This window comes from Anabrus simplex, chromosome 8 (genome assembly GCF_040414725.1).
Source record: "Anabrus simplex isolate iqAnaSimp1 chromosome 8, ASM4041472v1, whole genome shotgun sequence".
In the NCBI taxonomy this organism is placed as follows: Eukaryota; Metazoa; Arthropoda; class Insecta; order Orthoptera; family Tettigoniidae; genus Anabrus; species Anabrus simplex.
Window position 1 is genome coordinate 123,515,442 of NC_090272.1, and position 24,576 is coordinate 123,540,017.

At 38.0% G+C, this 24,576-nt stretch overlaps 2 protein-coding genes across 7 annotated transcripts in view; one reads left to right on the top strand and one right to left on the bottom strand.

The window, feature by feature from the left end:
* Window positions 1–4,967, top strand: part of LOC136879335 (juvenile hormone epoxide hydrolase 2) — an 81,563-nt gene extending 76,596 nt beyond the window's left edge. For all 6 annotated transcript variants that reach the window (XM_068228833.1, XM_068228831.1, XM_067153151.2 and 3 more), the window contains one exon: window positions 1,088–4,967. In XM_068228833.1, coding sequence (XP_068084934.1) covers window positions 1,088–1,298 — 211 coding nt within the window. In that variant the 3' untranslated portion in view covers window positions 1,299–4,967. The remainder of the gene's footprint in view (window positions 1–1,087) is intronic.
* A 5,288-nt stretch (window positions 4,968–10,255) lies between these two features.
* nvd (neverland) overlaps window positions 10,256–24,576 on the bottom strand; it is an 87,097-nt gene continuing 72,776 nt past the window's right edge. Inside the window, exons 6-8 of the mRNA XM_067152442.2 lie at window positions 21,235–21,480; window positions 18,085–18,255; window positions 10,256–14,294 (exon numbers count right to left, since the gene is read on the bottom strand). Of these exons, the coding sequence (XP_067008543.1) occupies window positions 14,133–14,294; window positions 18,085–18,255; window positions 21,235–21,480 (579 nt within the window). The 3' untranslated portion in view covers window positions 10,256–14,132. The remainder of the gene's footprint in view (window positions 14,295–18,084; window positions 18,256–21,234; window positions 21,481–24,576) is intronic.

Consider the following 24,576-nt stretch of genomic DNA (forward strand, 5'->3'; position numbering starts at 1 on the left):
ATAATAATAATAATAATAATAATAATAATAATAATAATAATGTTCTGGACTGTCGTCAAATGTGCCGACCGCGCTGGAAACGGTTCCTGGACGGGTAATGACTAAGAATGCAGTCCGGCCGCAGGTTCAGTACCGTCAAGGCACCCAAGATGACACCACGCCGGATCTCCTGAAGGATTTGGTCCATATTAAAAATGCTTATAGGAAAAATTGCAAAGCTTTAGGGACCCGACTGACCGGGTGGAATACCTGGACCTAGCCCGGGAAGTACGAAATCGATTGCTGGAAAGAAAGATTAAAAAATGGGAGGAAACTTGCTGTAATCTATTAGAAAATGAGTCAGATCGCAAATTTTGGCGGATTCTCTCAAAAAACCAATCAGATCGCAAATTTTGGCAGATTATATATAAAACAATAAGCATTCAATTATAAATTTCAGTATAATACCGTAGCGAAGCACGGGTATCTTGCTAGTATTGCATGGTTTGCTGTACAATAAGTAAATATTGTAATTGAGTTATATATAATTTTAGTTTCTTGCTTGCTTGTATAACAAAATTTCCAGGATTGACAAAGCTTACAAAATTGTATGTAAAGGATACAATGTTAATTGAATTTTTTTTAATGTTAAAAATGAAATCTGTAAATCTATAAAGATAATTGCACTGTGGTTATGAATGCCAGAACAATATACATGCAAAAGTCATAAAACAAATTTTAAAAACTCAATCTGAACTACAAGACAATTTAGAAAATTATTGACATATTAAAAAGAGTACAAAGCAGGAGAACCATAAAAACACTTCTAAAAATAATTTTAAAAGTATTCATATAACTGATCATACTAGATGGAGACTGATCCTTTCAGGGCAGTTTTGGAGACTTGCTGAATGGTGGAGTTAGGAATGCACACATACATTCACAAATAAAGAAGGAATGGTGCTCCAAGCTCCTTCCATAAGACCAGTCACTTTGATGTGTTGAAGCATGTATTTTGCCAAGTAGTATGAAACTGTTGTTTGGTATATTGTTAACTGTTTTAATTCATTAGATTTTTCTTCTTGTTAACATCTTATTCTCTTTGCAGCGTTCCAGTGCCTGTACCCACAGCATGTGCCGTGTTCCCTAATGAGCTTGTATACTTCTCCAAATCCATTCTCATGGAGAGGTTTCCCAACCTCGTGAGATTTACAAACATGCCTCGTGGTGGCCATTTTCCTGCTTTAGAGGAGCCTCAGCTTCTGGCTGAAGACATATGGGTTGCAGTACTTACTATGAGAAACCTTACATCGAACTGACAAGGAGCAAATTGTGCATGGACTTCAAAGTTTTGAGTGAAGATGCATTTTCAGCTTCTGATAAGGTGGTATGCCCACAAACTTTGTCATGCACTTAGGGAAACTGTGTTGCAAGGCAGATAAACATCTCTTCATGGTGTTTCATTTCCTGGTCGAGAACAGACTTTTAATTAGTTAATACCTAATAATGTTTAGTAAGTGAGCAGTTGGTGCTGCCATCTAGAAATTATAACAGGGTTCAGATCTCTGCTATCTCGTGGGATATTTACTCCGGACAAACTAGTGGTGGAATAGGTTTTTTCTCTGCTCTCCAGTTTCCTCAGTAAATTTTAATCTACTTCATTCTTTAATCACCTGTTTTCTTTTCTGCCCTCTCATTTTTAGCATTCTTGTATTTTTGCCATTCATCAGTTTTGTCTAATATCACCCAAGTTATCCTCTGATTCTTACTTCATCTTACCTTTTTTCCTAACTTTTCTTCTGATCTCATTCTTCACGACTGCCCACTCTTCATCTATTGTGTTTCCTTCACCCTTTTCATTTAGTCCTTGTAGAACATTTTCCTTGAAGCAATCCCTCACACACTTTCCTTTAAAGTTATCTAGGTCCCATCTTCTTGCATTCTTTTCTTTCTTCAATTTCTTCAACTTCATATGACATTTCATGACCATCACATTGTGGTCAGAGTCCACGTCTGCTCCTGGGAAGGTCTTGCAATCCAACACCTGGTTTCTGAATCTCTGCCTAAGTGTAATGAAGTCTGTTTGATCCCTTCCTGTGTCTTCAGGTCTTGTCTACATGTACAGGCATCGTTTGTGGTGTTGCGAAGGCTTAGCAGAAGTGTAATAGAATTTTGGAATGTTTTGAGAAAAATTCCACCTTTGCAATACTATAAATTGTTTATTCCATTAAGAATTACAATAAAGTTAATGGGACATGTTTCATCTCCTCTTTGGAGACATCTTCAGCCATGCAAATGTGGAACAAAGCCAAAGTACAAAGATATACATACATATTAATATTAGATATAAAAATAATGTTAAAATGTTCTTTCCATGTAGACATATCTTGGTATGCACATGATTATCAGTTAAGTCTTTGGTAATAGATTAGTCATAAAAACAAACAGTCAAATGTGCCACTATAGAACACTATTAAATCTAAAGTAAACATGCATTTAAGATTAAATTGATTTGTAACATTGGAATGATTTTACAAGGTGTATCTTGAGTGCAAAACATTATTTCATTTTTAAGTCCTTTGGCTGATAGATTAAATCTTGAGGATAAATTGTCAGAACAGTCCTTGTGGATCAATGACATATGTAAGATAGACAATAAAAATGTTCTATTCTTAATATTAAAAATACACATTAGATTGTTCCAAATTTTTATTCTTAGAGTGCTTTTCTTGTTGCTGAATTGAGGTACATTAAAACAGCAGAGAGAGAATGAGTGAGCCCAGCAAAAAAAAAGTGAGAGAGCGTGATTTCAGATGCGTTTAGAACTCCTCCAGGGCAAAATTCTGACACCCAACCATCTCTAAAAGCCACAGAAGTTAAATATAATACTGTATAGCATATATAAAAATAACAAAATATTTCGGTGAACTGCTACTGTAAAGTACAAGAACGCACATCATGGATCAATGAAAGGTTAAAGGCAAAACAACAAACATGCCTTCTTATTCCAGTATCCTAATTCCATTGTGTCTTCTTCTGATGAAGAGCATGATGGTTCGTTGATTCATTTAAGCCTATGCCTTCATTATTTTCATCCATTAATGCACCACTTTTCCAATAGAATTCTCCCACTTCAAAGGCAAGGAGTTTTTCAGTTTTCAGGAGTTATCTTGGCTACTGCTTTGCGAAACAAATGTTCGGTGTTACCGGCATGCTGTCCTTTCTACACATCTGGCAATGGGTGCAACATGTTGCAGGGGAATACAATGAAGCCCTTCAGAGGTATGGTGGTTCTAGAATAAATGGTTTTGTATATATGTCACCACTACATTTTTTCCATCCCTCGTCAGTTTTCATTTCTTTTTCTTGAAAACTGTATTTGATACAATATGCTGTTTGCGGCAAATATCTATTTTGAAAACTGATTGTGTCAATGTGCCTCATATGTAGGCATCTGGAGAGCAGGGAGGGTACAGGAATGGAGTTCCATGGGATATTAGGTGATGTCCAAAGTGTCATTGCAGAAGGGTAAGTGACTCCCATACGGGGTGGGCTGTAGCTCCATCTTTCTGCATCCATTGCCATTGGAGGCGTAGTTTCTGGTGCGACAAAAACAGCTCAAACGCCGCACAAATGAGGTAATAATGAAGTCTCTGTAGACTGCCCGATCCACTGTTTTTTTGATTTTGTGTAGCATCCTCAATGAAATATGGACCCAATAATTCATGACCAGACACGTAATACCTGTTGGAGATGTTGTCCATGATTCTAGTTTGTGGTGGCGGTTCTTGGGCACCCGGTTGTGTTTACATAAGATTGATCCTGTATGACAGAACTTGTCAACTACATCTAAAACTGTTCTGTTATTTGTGCCTCATTATTAAATTGCTTCTGCTGGGCTGAGTGGCTCAGACGGTTGAGGCGCTTCTGATCCCAACTTGGCAGGTTCGATCCTGGCCCAGTCCAGTGGTATTTGAAGCTGCTCAAATATGTCAGCCTCATTTTGGTAGATTTACTGGCACGAAAAAGAACTCCTGCGGGACAGCATTCCGGCACCTCGGCGTCCCCAGAAACCATAAAAAGTAGTTAGTGGGACGTAAAGCCAATAACATTATTAAACCGCTCCTCATATTGTTCCTTGACATGAAACAAACTCGGCCCATCCTGACGCCCATTCCGTATGACTGGAAATAATATTTCATAATAAACACCTCTATTGTGAGAACTATAATTGCAGAAATTAACACAATTCTGAATTCACAATACATCACACTATTTTATACAATAAATAAATACTTTGTTGCTAGGGAAACATGGACAGCTGATGAGCAATAATTTCAGGGTTGTTTATTTTGCTGCATACTGTAGTAGAGTAACTGCTACTAACCTTGAAGTATCAGCAATCAGAAAAGACAAAATGTCCTCCTTTTTGGTTTTAGAAATCTGGCATGGCTATATTTGTGTGTTTCCATGTTTAACTTTGTCTGCTTTTTCTGTTCCTCCCTCTTCACATACTGACCTATCGTTGTGTTTATCCTATTATGAGTTCCTATCCTTTTATGTATGACTTGAAAAGGGGTAGAAAATAAAGTTTTTGATATTTTAAATCTTGTGCTATTTTTCTGTATGACAATAATGAAGATCTTAAATTGTAAATAATTTGATCTGATATACTATTTTAGCAATAAACAACTGGCTTAACCTAATTGTACCGAACAGAAAGAGGCGACAAGAACAAACACAAAAAGAGCAGGGCAGTCTCCACGTTTAACACTTGTTTGTTCGTTTTCATTACTAACGATGACTTGTTCATCCTATTGAGTGTTCCTTTTCATATTCCTCTCTCTTAAAATGACTTGATTTGACACTTGTTTGTGCCTTTATTATTAACTAGCTGTAGTACCCATTGTTGGCAGAACAATCACATAGCATGTGCATGATTACATTTTTGTCCACCCTTCATTCTGAGGTACATAAGTGGGCAGGCCTCTCCACTCGCTTCCTTACTCTCTGTGGCCCTTCGCAGTCTCATATATATAATTTTTTTCTGCATTATTGCTGATTTTGATAAGAGCACTTCCTTCCAGTATAAAAGAAAGCCATGTATCAGGTTAATATTTAAAAAACACTGACAGATATACAAAGCATTTAAATCATTGCTGAGATGATCTGCAATCCAACTCTCTCTACAGTTTATAGAGTTATTTACCGGCTCTTTAACTACCTTGTGGTGGTCCTCTTTCTGGGCTACACGGATAGAGGCCATAGTATTGTGAAGACTGAGGATAGGTCACGGTCGATCTACTCACTCTAATCTACTAAAGAGGAAAGACCCCTCAGTGTGTTTTTGTAGTGCCGACTTCACTCTGGCCCACATCTTCACAGAGTGTGCCGATCGCTGTGGCCTAAGATGGAGCTTTGGTCTGCAGGAGACACTCGAACATATACTAGCCAATGACGTGACTGCTGCTGATCTCGTCTCCATTTTATGTGTGACAGTGGATTAATCAAGTGTATGTAAATTTCAAGCGTTCTGTTACTCAGGGAACTGAGTTCCCTTTTGATATGTTAGTGACCTTTTTGGCTCGATACAATAATTTTTGTTTTATTTTGTAATTCATTTCACAATTCTTTTGTTGAATAAATAATCTTTTTAAAATTTTAAATTTCTTTTCCACTTTATTTGTTCAGAGAGGATTATTACCTAGTTGTACTTCTTCTTCTTCTTCTTGCTATTTGCTTTACGTTGCACCGACACAGATAGGTCTTACGAAGTTGATGGGACAGAAAAGGCCTAGGGGTTGGAAGGAAGCGGTCGTGGCCTTAATTAAGGTACAGCCCCAGCATTTGGCTGGTGTGAAAATGGGAAAGCACAGAAAACCATCTTCAAGGCTGCCGACAGTGGGATTCGAACCCACTATCTCCCGGATGCAAGCTCGCAGCCGTGCACCCCTAACTGCACGGCCAACTCACCCGGTTGTACTTCCTCGTAAAACAAAAATTTATTTTTCAATGTATTGGGGAAAAAAGTATAAAACAAAAATTCACTATCAGCTATTTTAGTGTAAAACCAACCGTAAGAGAGATACAATGAATTTTATGCTCTAGGCACCTATTGAAGCACCCCATCCTGGTGAAAAGTTTTTAGACAACTTATATAGCTAAGATCCTACTTGACCTTATTCTAAACTGAAATACCAGGTTTCATTAAAACACACCCATCTTTTTTTCTCATGACACTGTAACAGACACTGACAAATATTAAACTGAACTCGACATAGGTCATTGCAGTGACGTCAGAATACTATATTAACCAACTGGAATGTTGTGGTTAAAAGGAATGCTATTGTATGAAATGCTTGATCAATTGAATAACAGCACAGTTCCTCCCTCATTTTTAACAAACGGTACTATGCTGGCTTCTAACAATGCTGAGTTGCAGAGCTCGAATGACCCAGCTACAGCCAGTGGTAAACACTGTTTTGCTGTTTTCCATAATGTGTGCACGTTCCCCATTTCTTTCAGCATCTCAAAGCAGGGATCAAATAGCTGGAATACTATGATGAACCAATGTGTCACGTACCAGTAGTTAGCAACGTGTATGAACCAGAGGAATGTCATGCTAAAAAAGTTAACTAACTCCTCAGCTACTTCCTGCCAGTATTCAGGTCACATGGCTCAAAGCATTAATGCCATCTATTGGAGATGAGTGGTAGCAGAAGAGCCAGACCACATCACAACAAACAATAGTCAGTGTAATGTTATTGCTGATCAATTTTATGGGCTTTCGATATTGCAGGCCTTCACATTTAGTTTTCCTCTGACTCTGTGATATTAGGAAATCCAATGTAAAGGGAGTCTTTCCTCCTCTTTCATGTCTTATTCTTCAAGTAATCGTTCTTTCACAAATTTTTTTTCTTATTTTGACAATTCTCTTCATAACTTCCATTGTCGATATGTGCTGATTTCCACATGGTTCTTCACCATAAGACAGTCACGCCAAAAACCACTACCATCACCAGTTAACACGACTGAACATAATTTCGTCATTAGTGATGCTCGGCGTTGATATGGACTAAGCAACAAAAGTCTAAATTCATGAATATGTATGTTATCACACTCAGTACGATACAACTGTAGAAATTATTAATGATTGGAAATTGTATTCTCATTAACTTTTGTTATATACATATCGATAGGATCACTAGTAACAGATATTTGAGAATTAAATTTTAGGCTTCCCCTAAACTACCATTTCATCCAGCGTGAATAAAATTATTCATAGCATAGACTGTAATGCCTTATTCTCTGACTTTACATACCTATTTTCATTAAATTCTGTTCAGCCACTTTCTTGTGATGTGCATACATACATACATACAGAAAGGATTATCCTTATCTTTTTTAAAAATATATTTATCCTACCGGGCGAGTTGGTCGTATGGTTAGGGGCGCGCGGTTGTGAGCTTGCATTCGGAAGATAGTGGGTTCGAACCACACTGTCGGCAGCCCTGAAAATGGTTTTCCATGGTTTCTTATTTTCACACCAGGCAAATGCTGGGGCTGTACCTTAATTAAGGCCACAGTCGCTTCCTTCCCACTCCTATCCCTTCATCGCCATAAGACCTATCTGTGTTGGTGCGGCGTAAAACAAATAGCAAAAAAAAAAAAAAAAAAAAAAAAAAAAGCATATTTATCCTTTCCTATTCAGTTACAAAGCTGACTCGTTATTGTGTTGATTCACTCCTTTTCATTGTTCAAACCCGGCAGAGGTAGTCGGATTTTTGAAGGCCGGAAAAAAGTCCATTCAGTACTCCATGTTGTATGATGTCGTCATGTAAAAGATCTCTGGTGACACATTTGGTGTTTACCCGACAAAATTCATTAAATCTGAGCCATAGATGCCCAAGAGAGATCCGGTTTACTCTGTCTGCCATCTAGTGGGTCTAGAATAAAACGGAATGTCGAAATTGACAAGCAGACAGCCAGATGGCATCAAATCAAAATGTCTGCACACGGTAGCTGAGGCCATACGATTATTATTATTATTATTATTATTATTATTATTATTATTATTATTATTATTATTATTATTCCTCTCTTTCTGCATCTTGCCTTTTAAAATTCCTTGATGAATGCAGTACTTTTGTATCTGTTTCTTGGTATAGGCCAGAGCAAAATGTAACTTCTATTGAAGTCCCAGTCTCATCCATTGCTGTGACGATATGGAAGTTGCTGAGGTATGGGTGGCACTGAGTAATAAAACTCAGAGAACAACTAGTGCATCTAGATGTTATAAAAGGGCTTTCTGGCCCAGTGAGGAAGGAAATGGCAAACTACCTCATGCTTATCTTGCCTAGTGCGTTTTATTTTGGCACTGCTATTGGTTTTTGCAGTTTTCCTATAACCACATAACCTTTGGTAATGCTATTTGAGGATCCAACCAGCCTCCAGGCTGATTACCCGACAGACATCTTTCTGTATATGACTTGATTTGTCACTTATTTGGTCCTTTCTGTCTGAAACATTCATTCATTGATTCATTGATTCATTGATTCATTTATTGAATTCACAAATCAATTAATATATTTTAAATGTAGGTATGTCTGCCCCTTAGTGCTATTTCCCGATGGAGGGTTGGGGATGTGTTGAGATGAAATTACCAGGTATTCAAAAACGTTTGTGCCACTGGGAAGAAAAGTGAAATTCAAATGACAAATGTCAGCAACCCTGTGTGGATGACATTAGATGTTGACATTCCCATCAACCATCAGTCAGGGCAGAGTTGTAAGACTTGCTGGTTGTGTCGAAAGCAGTTCTATTGGAACTACAATCCTGAAGTGAACATGTCAGTATCAAAAGATGTTTTACGGTTCTATTTACTTCACAAGTTCAAATTGGGCAGCAATCCTGCTGAAGCTGCTCGGAAGAAATCCTTCGTGTTTGAAAAGGCATTGGTGAGTGAGCGCACAGCACGAAAGTGGTTCAGTCAATTTACATCGGGAGATGAGAGCCTCCAGGACAAGCCTTGAGCTGGACATCCATCCACTATTGATGATTGATGAAGCCCTGCTGAAGGAGCATGATCCTCATCAAATGTGCAAGGAACTCACTCAAGGGTTTAGAGTGTTGAAGAAACCATTCAATTGCATCTGCACAACTTTGAGAAGACCTGGAAGCTCAGTAACGGGTGCCTCATGTTTTGACCAAGATAACCAAACTCCAGTGGCTCACCATTTTCTCTTCATTGCTGTCATGCCATGAGAAAGCCCCATTCCTGACCCAGATATCGACATGTGACAAGAAATGAGTGTTGTACAATTACCAAAAAAGAAAACATCACTGGTCGTCCTCTGGTTCTATTGCATTTGCCCCCAGGCAAAATATTCATCAACAGAAGGTTGTGTTTGGTGGACCAACGCTGGTATTGTGCACTTTGAATTCATAGAGCGTGGCAAAATCATCACAACCAAGGTGTACTCGTCCCAGTTGCAAAGGGTTCTTCCCAAACATCACTCCTTTTGACTGCCATCTGTTTTTGGATACGGATAGCCATTTGCGTGAGCAGCAGTTCCGAAACCGAAATTATGTCATGCAGGCCATAGGACAATCCTTTTACTGCTAGGGACAAGAACGTTTAGAAACGTGGGATTTATAATCTTGTGTCTCATTGCAAACATGTAATTGAAGCTGAAGGAGATTATTTTGGTGTATAAGATGCATTTGCAAGAAATTACCGAGTCGTTTTTCTCACCGAAAACACGAACATTTTTGCGTACTGGTATATGGCACGATTTTATGGCTAGGTGTGCTTCCTGATGCAAACCTCAATTGAGGAGCTAATGAAGATCAAATGACTGATGGTGCATGAAATACAGTATGACCTAATACCATTTTCCTTTTCTTCTGGATTGAAACATTTCAAGTGACATCATTCAGAATTTAGTTTTAATAATTATAATAATAATGTTATTGGCTTTACGTCCCACAGGAGTTCTTTTACGTGTCAGTAGATTTACTGACACGAGGGTGACATATCAGCGCACCTTCAAATACCACCGGACTGAGCCAGGATCGAACCTGCCAAGTTGGGGTCAAAAGGCCAGCGCTTCAACCGTCTGAGCCACTCAGCCCGGCAAATTTAGTTTTAGACTGGGGATAGACTGAAGGAAAGTGGTAAGAGTTGAAGCATAATAATTACATGAATCCACATCTTTTGATCTACCAAAGAGTGAAAATATCAGGTTTTTATCAGGTTAAAGAACTTAAATCTCAGTATTTTATAAAAAGAACTTTATTACATATCTATCTAGCACCATTTAAAAACACAGTACAGTTATGTTATGAAGCTCTGTACAATTTATAGAAAAGGTCTACTGAGAATAAATTGGAGGGCTATAGATTGGGTGTGTTGCAATACAGAATTTTCTTGAATCAAAGAAGAAATCTTGAGTATGCGACATCATATTCCAGTGAAAATGAAATATTTGTGGGCAACTTTCTTGTGCTATTAGACTATTATTCTCATTAGGCCTCCTCTTTAAAACTGAAGTAACTCTAACACAATCATTTGCCTTTAAATGTTCTTATACTAAACGAAGACTACAGTTTCTTTCTCAAGAGAATACATAGCACATACAAATATTCAAAAGACATTTACAATACACTTTAATACATTTTTAACTAAAATGTGCAGCATTTCACAGGACCTGAAATAATGATTAATTGCATATTCATGCAATTCAGGATACTATAGATTGACATATTTTGTTTCATTTGCAGCTGTTGCTTTTGAAGAGAATTTGTTTGCCAAAAGAACAGACAGCACTAACCTTCTGTCCATCATTGTAATAAAATTCACAAATGAAGAGAATTCTTGGTAAGTTTGAATGGTGTACTTAGTCTGAGAGTACTGTTGATTTTCAACAAAACTCTGCCTTTCATATAAGAGGGATTATATTAAATGGTAATTTTTACATGTTATAGAAGTGTAATAAATAGAAGTTGCTCGAAGATGTGTTTAGTCTAGATGTCTGTAGAATATCAGAACCAATTCAATAATTTAGATACTTGAAATGTAAGTGTTTTCAAAGAATTGAACTTCACCACCCAGTTTCTGCAAAGATTGATGCTTTGAAATATTTGTACATTTAATTTAATTAGTTTAATGTGTACATTATGGAATGTGCTCATTATATCAACATATAAAACATCTAAAAACAATGTAATTTTTTCCCTTCCTTTTTCTCTTGTGGGCTAGGTTCCTAAACAGTCTTCATATAGGTACCATTACAAATAACTAAATATATTTCTTCTAATTGTTAGAAATTGAATATATTTCTATAGTCTTTTAACTTTTGTCTTCTTTAATCTGTACAATGAACAGGCTAAATGACCAGGCATAGTTTGCACATACTTTTATGGAAGTGATGGTGAGAATGTTGAAATAATGAACCTAGACATTTGCCCGGATATTTTTTTATCACAACATTGCTCTGTGTATATTTCTGTGAATGTTCATAAGGACATGGCATTATGATGGATTACACAGTTTGATTAATGTCTATTTAGAAACCAGTTGTGGTTCCTAGCCAATAGGATGAAATTAGTTGGAATGTGATCCAGCAGAGCTAAATTTACTGCCGTAATTTTTAGACTCGGGTATAATATCTATGGAGTGCGACAGGCTTCGGCAGCCGGCACAACTCCTATCCTCGCCGCAAGATGGGGCTTCATTCATTCCATCCCTGACTCAATCATTGACTGGAAAACAGGTTGTAGGTTTCCATATAATATCTATCATATGAAATTGCTGTATTTATCATACTTATGTAACCTATGAGCCGGCTCTGTGCTGTATGGGTAGCGTGCCTACCTCTTATCTGGGAGCCCCAGGTGCGATTGCTAGCCACGTCAGGGATTTTTACCGGGATCTGTGGGCTGGCTCAAGGTCTATTCAGCCTACATTATTGCAATTGAGGAGCTATTTGACAGTGAGATAGCGGCACCCGTCTAGAAAGCCAAGAATAATGGCCGAAATGATTCATCGTGCTGACCACATAATACCTCTCAATCTGCAGGCCTTCGGGTTGAGCAGTGGTCGCTTGGTAGACCAAGGCACTTCGGGCCTCTGTGCCATGGGGTCTTGGCTGTTGCATCATGGGTTTTTTTATGTAACCCATACAGCATTTAATCAAAAATGAATTTTAAAATAAATATATACCTACAGCTTGCGGAAGTGTTTGGAATTTTCCCGACTTACAACTACTCCTGAACTAGCACTCATTCAGGTTGATATTATTGTAAAATTCAAGTACTGAAAACTGTGCCATTGCTGTTCTTTGTTGTGGCCTTATCTGGACGGCAGGCTGTCACTGCACTTGGAAATATTTCAACATACAACTCTGGATGGAAAGGTTATCTCACTTAAAAGTTGAATATTTACTAGATATGTAAATGTTATATGCACTGTAGGTCACTATTTCTCCAATAATATTGTCATATAGTGGTTTTTCCAGGTGCAATAATGAAGGAGATGGGTGGTATTCTGTGAAAAAGTAATTGCTTTCTATTCTTCATTGTGAGTGAAAGAGAACAACTGAAAGCAGTTGCAGAAGGAACTGGAAATTGTGCAGTAGGATAGACATACCATGATATATCTGAGCAGTTCATATGGCACTGAGAGCAAAAGTTGTAAGAAATTAGAAAGCAATGTAAATGGTTTCATGGATCAGACTGTAATGATTCTCACTTACTTCATTGTATTCTATCAAATTTTGTACCTATAATATGATTGGATTTGTTCCACAACATAACTTAATAATCACATATCAACTTTTCACACTGATGCGGTGGATTTTCATACCTCTCCTTTTCAGCCTATATATTGGTATACTGATAATCCAGTAAATACAGAAGCAATATTCTGCTATATGCCCAACTACAAATATACAGTATATAACACTGCTGAGTGAGCGTAAACTGAAATTTCTGTTTTTATATCTCCTTTCAGTTATCTATTACTTTGAATATCTTATAAAAGGGGTCAATGTGAAAGTTGGTGTTGTGAAGTGAAAATCATTGCTTATTCAAATTTAATTCAAAGTTGTATTAATTCACATTTAATCTATGTTCTCAATCTTAGGAATTTTGATACTATCCAGCAAGTCCCATTTAATTCAGGTGGCATCTGACATTTACTTAGACTGTTGTGTTAAATAAGTGTATTTCAGTTACCTAGTGTGCTGGTGATAGCTCAAAACCAAACATAGTAACAGCAGTAAATTTTGAGTTACCACGACACCACTATTAGTGCTTTAACACTAGAAACTCTTGTCAGTTTGCCTGAACATTACCAACATTCAATGAAGCATACAATTTATGATCCATGCTAAGAAGCTTATAGACAGTTAACTAATTGTCCCTTAAATTATATTCTTAAACAGTAGAAAGTAATTCAGTTCTTGATCAATTTAGATGGAGAGATCTGTACTCAGATATTACTGAAACTTACAAAGAATTTCTGTATGTACCCTTTGTAATATAACAGCAAAAGACTTCTGGAAAAGTGAAACCATTCTTTTCATTACTCAGTTTCATTCCACTAGATCTCCATCATTTATATTATTTCTAAAGGTAGTATTTGTTTTACAAAAAACATCTACAGTTTTATTTTAGTGCTATATAACAGATCTATAGTTTTCCATTTTCCTAAATGTATATATTACAAGAAGTAATTGTGCGTACTCTAGAACTGTGGTATCATTTTCATTCACTATTAGAATTAAAAACAGATATCTATAAAAAAATTTTGAAAACAATGTACTTAGTTGAAAGTAGGTATACTTAAGTTTACTGCCTAAGTTAACTACTACAGTTGAATACGATCATGCTTGAAACACTCTATGGCTATGGAATTCCATGCTGTCATTTTCTTTTGTACAGTATGTAGTAATATCACCCACTTGTGTTTTTCACTTTTTAAAATAAACAGAATTCCATCATATTTGCTAGCAGACAGAACTAATATTCGAGTTCTTTCTCGAGAGATATGTCGTAGTCTTTATTGTCATGCAAGCACCTTGTAAGTAGCAGAGTGAGGAGGTGCAATGATGAAGAATTGTGTGCAGGTAGACATATCTTGGACGTTACTGCTACCACTCCATATTCTCCCGAAGAAAGCTGAAGCGGGGACTATTGTCTGAGTAAAACTGACTGTACCAGCGCCTATGTCGCTGAATAGCCCTATCTTCCCTCACTAGCAAGGGCTTGTCTTCATACTTCTTGTGGTTCCACACCATAATGTCTCGTTCAAACTGTCAACAGAACAATCATTAAGTACATATCAGTCTCATTATCTTTTCTTAAATTCCCTCAAGAAATGTTTATCATTTACAAATTTATTGATTACAAAACAGTTAAATATTGACATTAAGTGTAGCTAGAATAATTTCTAATAGTGGCTTCAGCTTAGAATTCTTGGTTAACTATGTTGATTGTTTCCTCTTTCTATAGCTCTCTCTCCCCACATTGACCTGTTTGTCTTATTATGTTCCTCTCTCTATGTTGATGTCCACTCTCCTGATGAAGCTGGGAAGCAGAAAAGAGCTTGTTGGAGCTGCGAAAAGATGGTTGTAGAAGAAATGGGATTGTTTAGGGGAGAGCCTATCTGTTCATAGAGGGCACCGTCCTTTTAAAAAATATGTTTGTCCTTGTTTCTTCATTGTATTCCTCGATTTGTTCTGCGTTATTTTCGACAAAAGAGTAGCATCATAATTCATTTCCATATTGACATTTGACTTATTAACAGGAATCAATCAAGGGATGTTCCACCATTCAACACATAATTCATTTCCTTGTTGATGTTTGACTTATGTAATAGGAATCAATCAAGGGATGTTCCACCATTCAACATTTTATATAATATGTAACATTTATTAAATGAATATCGGTTTTGATTCCCATGGAATCATCATCAGTTCAAAGCAAATAAATGAATCAAAAGGGTATTAACACATATTCAACATGAAACTGTCTTTAAACACACTTAAAATGGTTGACATGGGTTATATGTCATAAAAACAGGTTACAATTTTTAAAAACATGCTAGGATGCAGGTCACAAATAATTGGAGTACGTCTGTACAGTGTTGAGCAGAGTTTTAAAATAATATACAAAAACTTAAGTTGAGGAATGTTACAAAGTCCTTATCTTGTTGCTGTGGATATAAAAACATTTATATTAAAAAATGTCCATGTATTCATAGTCAAATCGTCAATGAAAAATAAAATAAAAACCGGTGTCAAAATTGACGATCTTGTGAAAGTGCCGATGTTAAGGCAATTTTCAGTTAAGGAAGTTTGCCGAGGAGTTGGGGGAACATTCTTCGTTGTTTTGTAACAGTTGCTGTATTTTGAAAATATCACTGTTGATTTTGTTATTGAAGGTAAAAAGGTAAATGACTGTATGGCATGCACCTCCAGTTTTCCTAGCAGTAGGGTAATGAAAGCGAGGAGTAAGGGAACATCCACCTTTTGTGAATACTGTGCCATACAACCAAGGCCATACCATCATATAACTTTTTACCTTCAACAACAAAATAAACAGTGACATTTTCAAAATACAGCAGCTGTTACAAAACAATGAAGGGTGTTCCCCCAACTTCACTGCAAATTGCCTTAACATCGGCACTTTTACAAGATCGTCAATTTTGACACACGCTTTTTGTTTATCATTGACGACTCGACTACGAATATATGAACATTTTTTAACATATGTTTTTATATCCACAGCAACAGCATAAGAGCTTTATAACATTCCTCAACTTCAAGTTTTTATACGTTATTTTAAAACTCTGCTCAACATTGTACAAATGCACTCCAGTTATTTGTGACCTGGATCCTAGGATGTTCTTTAAATTTTAACGTGTTTTTATGACATATAACCCATGTCAACCATTTTAAGTGGTGTATTTAAAGGCAGATTTCATGTTGAATGTGTATTAATACCCTTTTGATTTATTTAATTTATTTATTTGCTTTGAACTAATGATGATTCCAAGGGAATCGAAATCGATATTTATTTAATAAATGTTATGTATTATATAAGGTGTTGAATGGTGGAACATCCCTCGATTGATTCCTATTATATAAAAGAGCAGCGTTACGAACATGTTGCAAAGTTTGGGCTGGGAAGACTTTGGAGAAAGGAGACGAGCTGTTTGACTAAGCAGTACGTTCTGAGCTGTCAGTGGAGTGATGGTGTGGAATGACATTAGTAGACGAATAAGTTTGAGTGATGGTTTTACAAGTAGGAAAGATCACAATATGAAGATAAAGTTGGAATTCAAGAGGATAAATTGGAGCAAATATTCATTTATAGGAAGAGGAGTTAGGGATTGAAATAATTTACCAAGGGAGATGTTCAGTAATAAACAGTTGATAGGGAATCTGTCACCTGGGTGACTGCACTAAATGCAGATCAGCGGTGACTGATTGATTTGATGCTACCTCTTCCTACACTGATCTGATGACATGCTCATTCTATTGTTCTTTTGCATGTTCCTATCTCTCTGGGTGTATGACTATTAGGCCTATTGATTAAAAGTATAATGCCAAGTCATTCCTTAGCAGTTTCTGAAGAAAACGATATGTATGAACTTTATGATTACAAAGCGTAAACCAGCCATGCCGATGTTTTAAATGGAATGCGAATCATACCTGCAGCTACAAATTTGTAGAGGACCAGCACCTGCCATAATCATAATAATGTTTTATACAGAAGGAAAGGAACATGAGAAGGAATACATAGTAAGATAAAGTGGTCAGCATCAGAAGAGGGAGAGACAGAAAAGGAGATGAAGACAAACATAAACACACACAAGGACCATCTCAACATCTTCATACACTGCTGTCTTCAGATAGGCTCTCTTCTCATCCCCCCAATAGCTCGTTTCTTCTTCATACCTTCAACAGGATATTACAAGATATAAACATTATTATCCATATTGACTGTTAACTATTATACAATACTTATTAGTCCGCCTCTGTGGTGTAGTGGTTAGCGTGATTAGCTGCCACCCCCGGAGGCCTGGGTTCGATTCCCGGCTCTGCCACGAAATTTGAAAAGTGGCACGAGGGCTGGAACGGGGTCCACTCAGCCTCGGGAGGTCAACTGAGTAGAGGTGGGTTCGATTCCCACCTCAGCCATCCTGGAAGTGGTTTTCCGTGGTTTCTCACTTCTCCTCCAGGCGAATGCCGGGATGGTACCTAACTTAAGGCCACGGCCGCTTCCTTCCCTCTTCCTTGCCTATCCCTTTCCATCTTCCCATCCTTCCACAAGGCCCCTGTTCAGCATAGCAGGTGAGGCCGCCTGGGCGAGGTACTGGTCATACTCCCCAGTTGTATCTCCGACCAAGAGTCTGAAGCTCCAGGACACTGCCCTTGAGGCGGTAGAGGTGGGATCCCTCGCTAAGTCCGAGGGAAAAACCGAACCTGGAAGGTAAACAGATGATGATGATGATGATGATGTTGACAATACTTATTGAATCCATTATATTATCCTGTTCAATACAATATTATTACATCAGGACAGGCATTAACAGTCATTGAGGGCTGTCTTGGTGTGGGAAGTATGGGATAAAAAGAAAGTTGGATAAATACAGGAGAAGGGTAGAGACAAAATATAAAGATGAATACAGGTGATAAAAGACTAGGAACAAAGGACCAGCAGAAAAAGAGGAATGCCAAACCAACAGGCCTGTATTTATATAGTAGTAATAATAATAATGCGTGTGGCTTCCGAAGAGGCCTGGTGCAGGTCTTTCGACTTGACGCTGTATAGGTGACCCGCGCGTCTGTGAGGACGGGGTCCTATCTCTGATGAAATCTAATGCTGAAAATGTCACAAAAACACAGTCCTCAAGCCACAGAAATGAACTAATGGAAGTTAAAATCCCTGACGCGGCCAGGAATCGAACCCGGAACCCCTTGAACCAAGGCCAGCATGTTACCATTTAGCCATGGAGGTGAACATTCATGTAATGGAAAGGAACAAACAAGTAACATATCAAGTCAGATGCTGACTGTTATAACAAAATTTTCTTACCATGATAGCCTCTCCTACAAGTACAAAAGTGGCATAGATAGACAGAAGTGGTGGGCAGAAAATTCGATGCACCACACGCTGAAGTAGTGGTTCAATAGGTGTTACGCACTGCACAATGAAGAGTGGACCAAGGGAAGTGTCCAAATACATCTCTACATATCCCGGGCCAATCTGCAAAATAAGTAACATAACAAAACATGTCATTGTTAGAAATTCATTATTGTAATCAGTGATCCCTTACCTTGAAAGAATATAAAATCAAAGCAGTTTCGATATTCTCTCCTGAGCCATAAAGGACATATTTGACTTTCAAAAGAGAGTTTGATGTACCAATACAAAAATATGCAATCATTTTTACTAAAAGAACTCCAGGAAAATGATGAAAATACTAAACAATCCCCAACCATTTTTTTTTGTCATCAGTGCTGAAGGAAGGATACATCTTTTTTGGGGTAAGGGTATTTTCTGATCCTGTAATCATTAGGATTGGAATTCCTCAAGGCAGTATTATTAGACATTTATGTTTTCTTATATACTGTATATAAATGAGTAAAGAACTAGGATCAAAGATAAAGCTTTTTGCAGATGATGTTTTACTGTATACAGTAATAAATAAGTTACAAGATTGTGAGTAACTGCAAAAAGACCTTGACAATGTTGTGCAATGGACAGCAGGCAATGGTATGATGATAAACAGGGTTAAAAGTCTGGTTGTGTCACTAATAGGAGAAGTTCTCTCCGTTTTAATTACTGTAATGTTGAGGTGAAAGTTCCTTATGGGGATCACTGTAAGTATGAAAGTTTTACTATAAGGAAAGATCTTCATTGGGGTAATCATATAAACAGGATTGTAAATAAAGGGTTCAGATCTCTGCACATGGTTATGAGGGCATTTAGGGGTTGAAGTAAGGATGTAAAGGGGAGGGCATATAAGTCTCTAGTAAGACCCCTAACTAGAGTAAGGCTCCAGTGTACAGGACCTTCATCAGAATTACTTGATTCGAGAACTGGAAAAATTCCAAAGGAAAGCAGCTTGATTTGTACCGGGTGATTTCCGACTAAAGAGTAGCGTTACGAGTTTGGGCTGGGAAGACTTGGGAGTAATAAGATGAATGCTCAACTAAGCGGAATATTTAGAACTGTCAGTGAAGAGATGGCTTGGAGTAACATTAGTAGACGAATTAGCTTGGGTGGAGTTTTTAAAACTAGGAAAGATCACAATAAGAAGATAAAGTTGGAATTCAAGAGGACAAATTGGGGCAAATACTTTTTATAGGAAGAGGAATTAGGGATTGGAACAATTTACCAAGGTAAATGTTTCATAAATTTCCAACTTCTTTGCGGTCATTTAAGAAAAGACTAGTTAAACAACTGACAGGCAATCTGCCACCTGGACGACAGACTAAAATGCAGATCAAGATTGATTGATTGATTGATTGAAGGTCAATTGGCCATCATGACCCAAATTTGAAATTAGACCTTGACGTGCTTGGATGGAACTATCTAATATCATTTGGCAAACATGTCATTGATACTAATGTATCAATATTAACATTGGAAGATTTATTCAAGTACTCTTAAAAATATGAAATACAAGGAATTTTTTATGATACACACTGATGCAAGTGTGATGAACTGATACAATTTGAAAACAATATTCTCTTACCCATGGGTAAATAATGCAAGTATCGAGCTTGAATTGTTATTATTATTTTTATGATTATGAGTATTATTATTATTATGACATGATGTGCATAGTATCATTATTAGTTTACGATTGCATTATTTGTGAGGTTATGTCATGAAACATTTGCTGTTTATAGATATTTATATGAGTTTAGTTAATGTAAGAACCTGTAATTAATATTATATAATTTATTATTACCTGTATTAATGATTTGTAATCTACTACAGAATTGTGAAACACACTGTAACATCCAGAATGGTACTGGGTAGACGTAAACTCAGTAGAATATACTGTTCATTATATCTGGGCCTTAAGCACACTAGAATTTATGAGAAAATGTATCTTTCTAGAAGCCTGGCCAGGCACAAATATAAAGAGGTGGTCTTGATGGTAGAGACGAGTTACTGTTTAGTTGGAGTTATGGTTCAACAGGAGTACACTTGTGACCACGTGTTGTGTTGAACCGACATGTTGTCAGCAGTCAACTGTGTTTTAAGGTTGTGTTTTCCATGTGGCGTGTGCTTAGTGATGGGCAGTTGTTAAAATGGCGGGTTGTTGATGTGTATATTTTGTTTGTGACAGCAGTGATTAAGGTTATGTGTATGTTTATGTGAAGTTAAGGTGAAATAAATAAGTATACCAAGTGACAGCATTTTGTGTGCCCAACACATATCATATTTAAATGTAACACACATTTATTTTATCCCATGGGCTACAAACCAACATTATTTTCAAGTGAAATATTACATAGCCTACATTTTACTGTAATCTGAAAATAATACTAAATTTCTTCTCATTGTTCTTTTAGCACTATAATCTCAGTTGGTCCTTGGCTTCCAAACACTTAAGCCACTGTATACCTGACCTTTTCATGTCTTCCGTTACACACTGTCCTTTCATCTTGTCCTTGGTTATCCCCTAAGTCTGTAGTCCCCTAAGACTGTATGTGTACAGTCATACAGTTTTTTTATCATATGATTAGTAGTCATTCTTTAACCTGTCCAAGCCACATATCTGCATTACTTTGACACATACTGAAAGTTTTGGCTCTGAATACATTTCACTCCATTCCCTATTCATTCTTTATCTCCAAACACCATCCACCTGAATTGAGTAAAAATCCTTTTTTTTAAATTTTTCTTCCAAAAACATCTAACTTATTGCATGTTTGCTAATTCAAAACCCTGGTCTTACTACCATGTGCTACCGGTGGTCACATCAGAGTTATATTGTAGATTCTCAGTTCTGCCATACAGGTCAAATGTTTATACTTGTGTTACATTTTGTCTCCTCTCATTCTCTACCATATTTTGCTGACTCACTTGGGAACTTTCAAGGAGATCCTCTCTTGTGCAATGTACCATATGCAGATCATCTGCAAAACCCAGTATCATCCTAGATTTATTAAATATTTACCTGAGACTTATTCACGATAGTGTAAAATTCGTCACAGTTATGATTACCTGTTCAGCACGGACGTTCATCGAGACAAGGGAGAGCTTGTTAAATAGCCGCACCTCGTGTTGTAACCTCATTGTAGCTGCGTGAGCCATGTCAGGCTCCTCATGTGGAGCCCAAGTTGCAGACCAGACGTGACGTGCAAAGCTCGTAATGAGCCGCTCCACTGAATGTAAGTCACTTCCTGCCAGTACTGATGGACCATGAATTGCATTTAGATGAGCTAGATCTCCACCATTCTCTGGTATTTCCTGTAAAACAAACAATCCCACCAGCTCAGATTTTGCTGAAATATGGATTTTATACATAGTCAGTAAACAACAAATAGAAAGCATTTGGTGACTATAACACATAGGTAGGTCAGCTTGTTTGGACTCCGGATCACACCATATCTTCTTATTAGGCCTGACTTGATCCATTAGTGGACACTGAGGGAAAAATAACAAACATCCATTCATACTATAAAACTGTTCGCTCCATGAAAGGTGGAGAAATGCTAATGGTTTCTTAAACCTCGCAAACTTAATACAGTCAGGGTCAGAAAGGATAGTACTAAATTAAAGGATGTTGGACACCAAAATGGCAAGAGGGTTGTAGAACAAGTAATGGAAGCTATATGGTGCCTAGCTTTATGTATCACAAGCTGTGATACCTTGTGGATAAAACAGTACTCGGAATGGCACTGAGCAACTGCTGTGGTTTTGCCGGGCTAGGGATATCATCATCATAATTATCATCGATGTAGGTTTAGTGTGTATGAAGATATATCACATAACTAGTTTCGATGAGGTAGTAAAGTGTGTTTGTACTGGGCAAGTTGGCCGTGCGGTTAGAGGCGCGCGGCTGTGAGATTGCATCCGGGAGATAGTGGGTTCGAACCCCACTGTCGGCAGCCCTGAAGATGGTTTTCCGTTTTCACACCAGGCAAATGCTGGGGCTGTACCTTAATTAAGGCCCCGGCCGCTTCCTTCCAACTCCTAGGCCTTTCCTATCCCGTCGTCGCGATGAGACCTATAACCTATGAGATGCCTATCTGTGTCGGTGCGACATAAAGCTATTAGCAAAGAAAGAAAAGAAAAAGTGTGTTTGTAATTTGCTGGGGCTATGATTGTAGAATGCCTTTGCTGGCAGGATCTACTGTTTAGAGTGCACTATGTCTTCTGGTATAGGCTAGAGCAATTTTGTTAAGGCCAAGGTCCATTAATTACGTTTGGTACCGTCATGTCACTCGCCAGGGGTTGATCCTCAGAAATACATTAAGAGTGCCTGACAATGGGAGATGAGTATTCTTGTAATCCTTGCTTTAGTACACTAAGATTTTGAGTTGAAACGAGGGCATCTACTCTGATGTCTGGCTTATTTCTTATTTTGTCATGTTATAGAATTGACATGTGAAAAATTATCATCATTATGCCCGCCGGGTAGCCATGACCATTAAATCGTCAATTCTTGAATGGTCTGACACCATGGTTAGTCGGTTCGAGTCTCATTGGTGGAAAAATTCACCATCAGAATGTTGGCCATTAGGAGTGGTGGTGGTGATTATTGTTTTAAGAGGAAGTACAACTAGGCAACCATCCTTTATACAACACTAATCAGAGAGAAAAAAAAGGAAGGGATCTGACTCTTAAAAAAATGAAGATATCAGCCAGAGGAAGACAAGGGCTACGAAGGGTGTGAAAATGAAAGACTCCCTAGGTCTTGAGTGCTCTAATACTGTCAGGGTCGGAAAAGAAAAAAGAGTTGACCAAGGGAGGTCAGATAGGATAGATGAAAGCGAGGAGCTTGGCACAAGTAAGTGGTAGCAATGCCAGGACTCAGCTCAGGGCCCCGTGGTCGCCAGCCTATGCTCCCAAGCTGAGAACCCCTGGGGTCTCTATTAGCTGCCTCTTACGACAGGCAGGGGATACCATGGGTGTTATTCTACCGCCCCCATCCACAAGGGTTGGCTATTAGGATAGGAAAGGTGGTTGTGTACAATTTCTAATCACCAGATTGCATTTCAAAAGTCTAGATTTAATTACAAACCTCTCCACAGTGTTCATATGGAGTGAGGGATATTGATGGTTGGACAGAGATATTAAGCCTTGAATGGACACCTTGGTGTTATTCGACAGGAGTAGGATATGTGCCGACAACAGGTTTCACCCTCTTCCATTATTATAATAATTTTACACCCAGGCGTGCAGGTCGCCCATGCGAATCAAATAGGAAGAACTGCACCAGGCGAGTTGAACATATCCTTGGGTACGCCCTGCATTACACAAAAGCCATAGGCTAAATAAATCACCGCCATCAACATCATCATTATCATGTATTCTGATAGCTCCCTCTGTGGAAAAGTCGTAGAGTGTCGGGTTCCGGGTTCTATCCCGGAAGAAGTAATCGGATTTTTGAAGGGCGGAAAAAAGTCCATTCGCCACTCCATACCGTACGATGTCGGATGTGAAATTTATCTGGCGATACATTCGGTGTTTAGCCGACAAAATTAATTAAAATACAACCATAAATAGCCCAAAAAGTCTGAATGGTGTCAATGGTGTCCACTGCTGGAGCGGCACATGGCCCTAATGTTCACTCAGCCTGCACCAAAAATGAGTTCCAGGTTAATTCCTGGGAGCAAAGGCGGCCGAGCGTAGAGCTAACCACTCTCCCAATTAGTGTCGAGGTGGAAGCCTTTAACTTCCTCTCCTCCAAGGGCTTGTAGGGCCTGTAAGGAGAGGGTTTTGCTTTTTCGCCATTATTAGTGTACTACGTAATGACTCAATGGGAGATCCCTGACACCACGGCTTGTTCTCTCTTACTCCTGCTTCAGGCCTGCTCTTCGATCATCCTTCATTACTCTTCACCGTCCTCCTTTCTTTTCTCTCTTTTCACTACACCTCCCATTCAGAGCTATTGTTAGAAGACCGTTCCCTCTCAGAATATGCTCTGACCAATTTGCTTTTCTCTTTAAACCATATTTGGGGGAGTTCTGTCTGTGTTCCTTGGTTATTTCAACCTCTTCGTTTTCCACTCTACCCTCTTATTCTATACGCCCTGTCCGTCAAACATAGCTCATCTCTCTTCTTCAGTATTCATGATTATCTCCAAATATGTGCGGCGTTTTGCGCACTGCTATCGAAAGCTTTCAAGATAGTCCAACTGTGGCTTTACTTTCTCGCCCAAGCGAATATCGCCATCGGCAACATAGAGAGGCATATAAGAAATTAAGCATATGACCGGGTAATAGCCGGCTAGACGAGTGGAATTTTTAAAAGTAGGGAAGATCATAATATGAAAATAAAGTTGGAATTCAAGAGAACACATTCAGATAAATATTCGTTTATAGGAAGGGGAATTAGGAT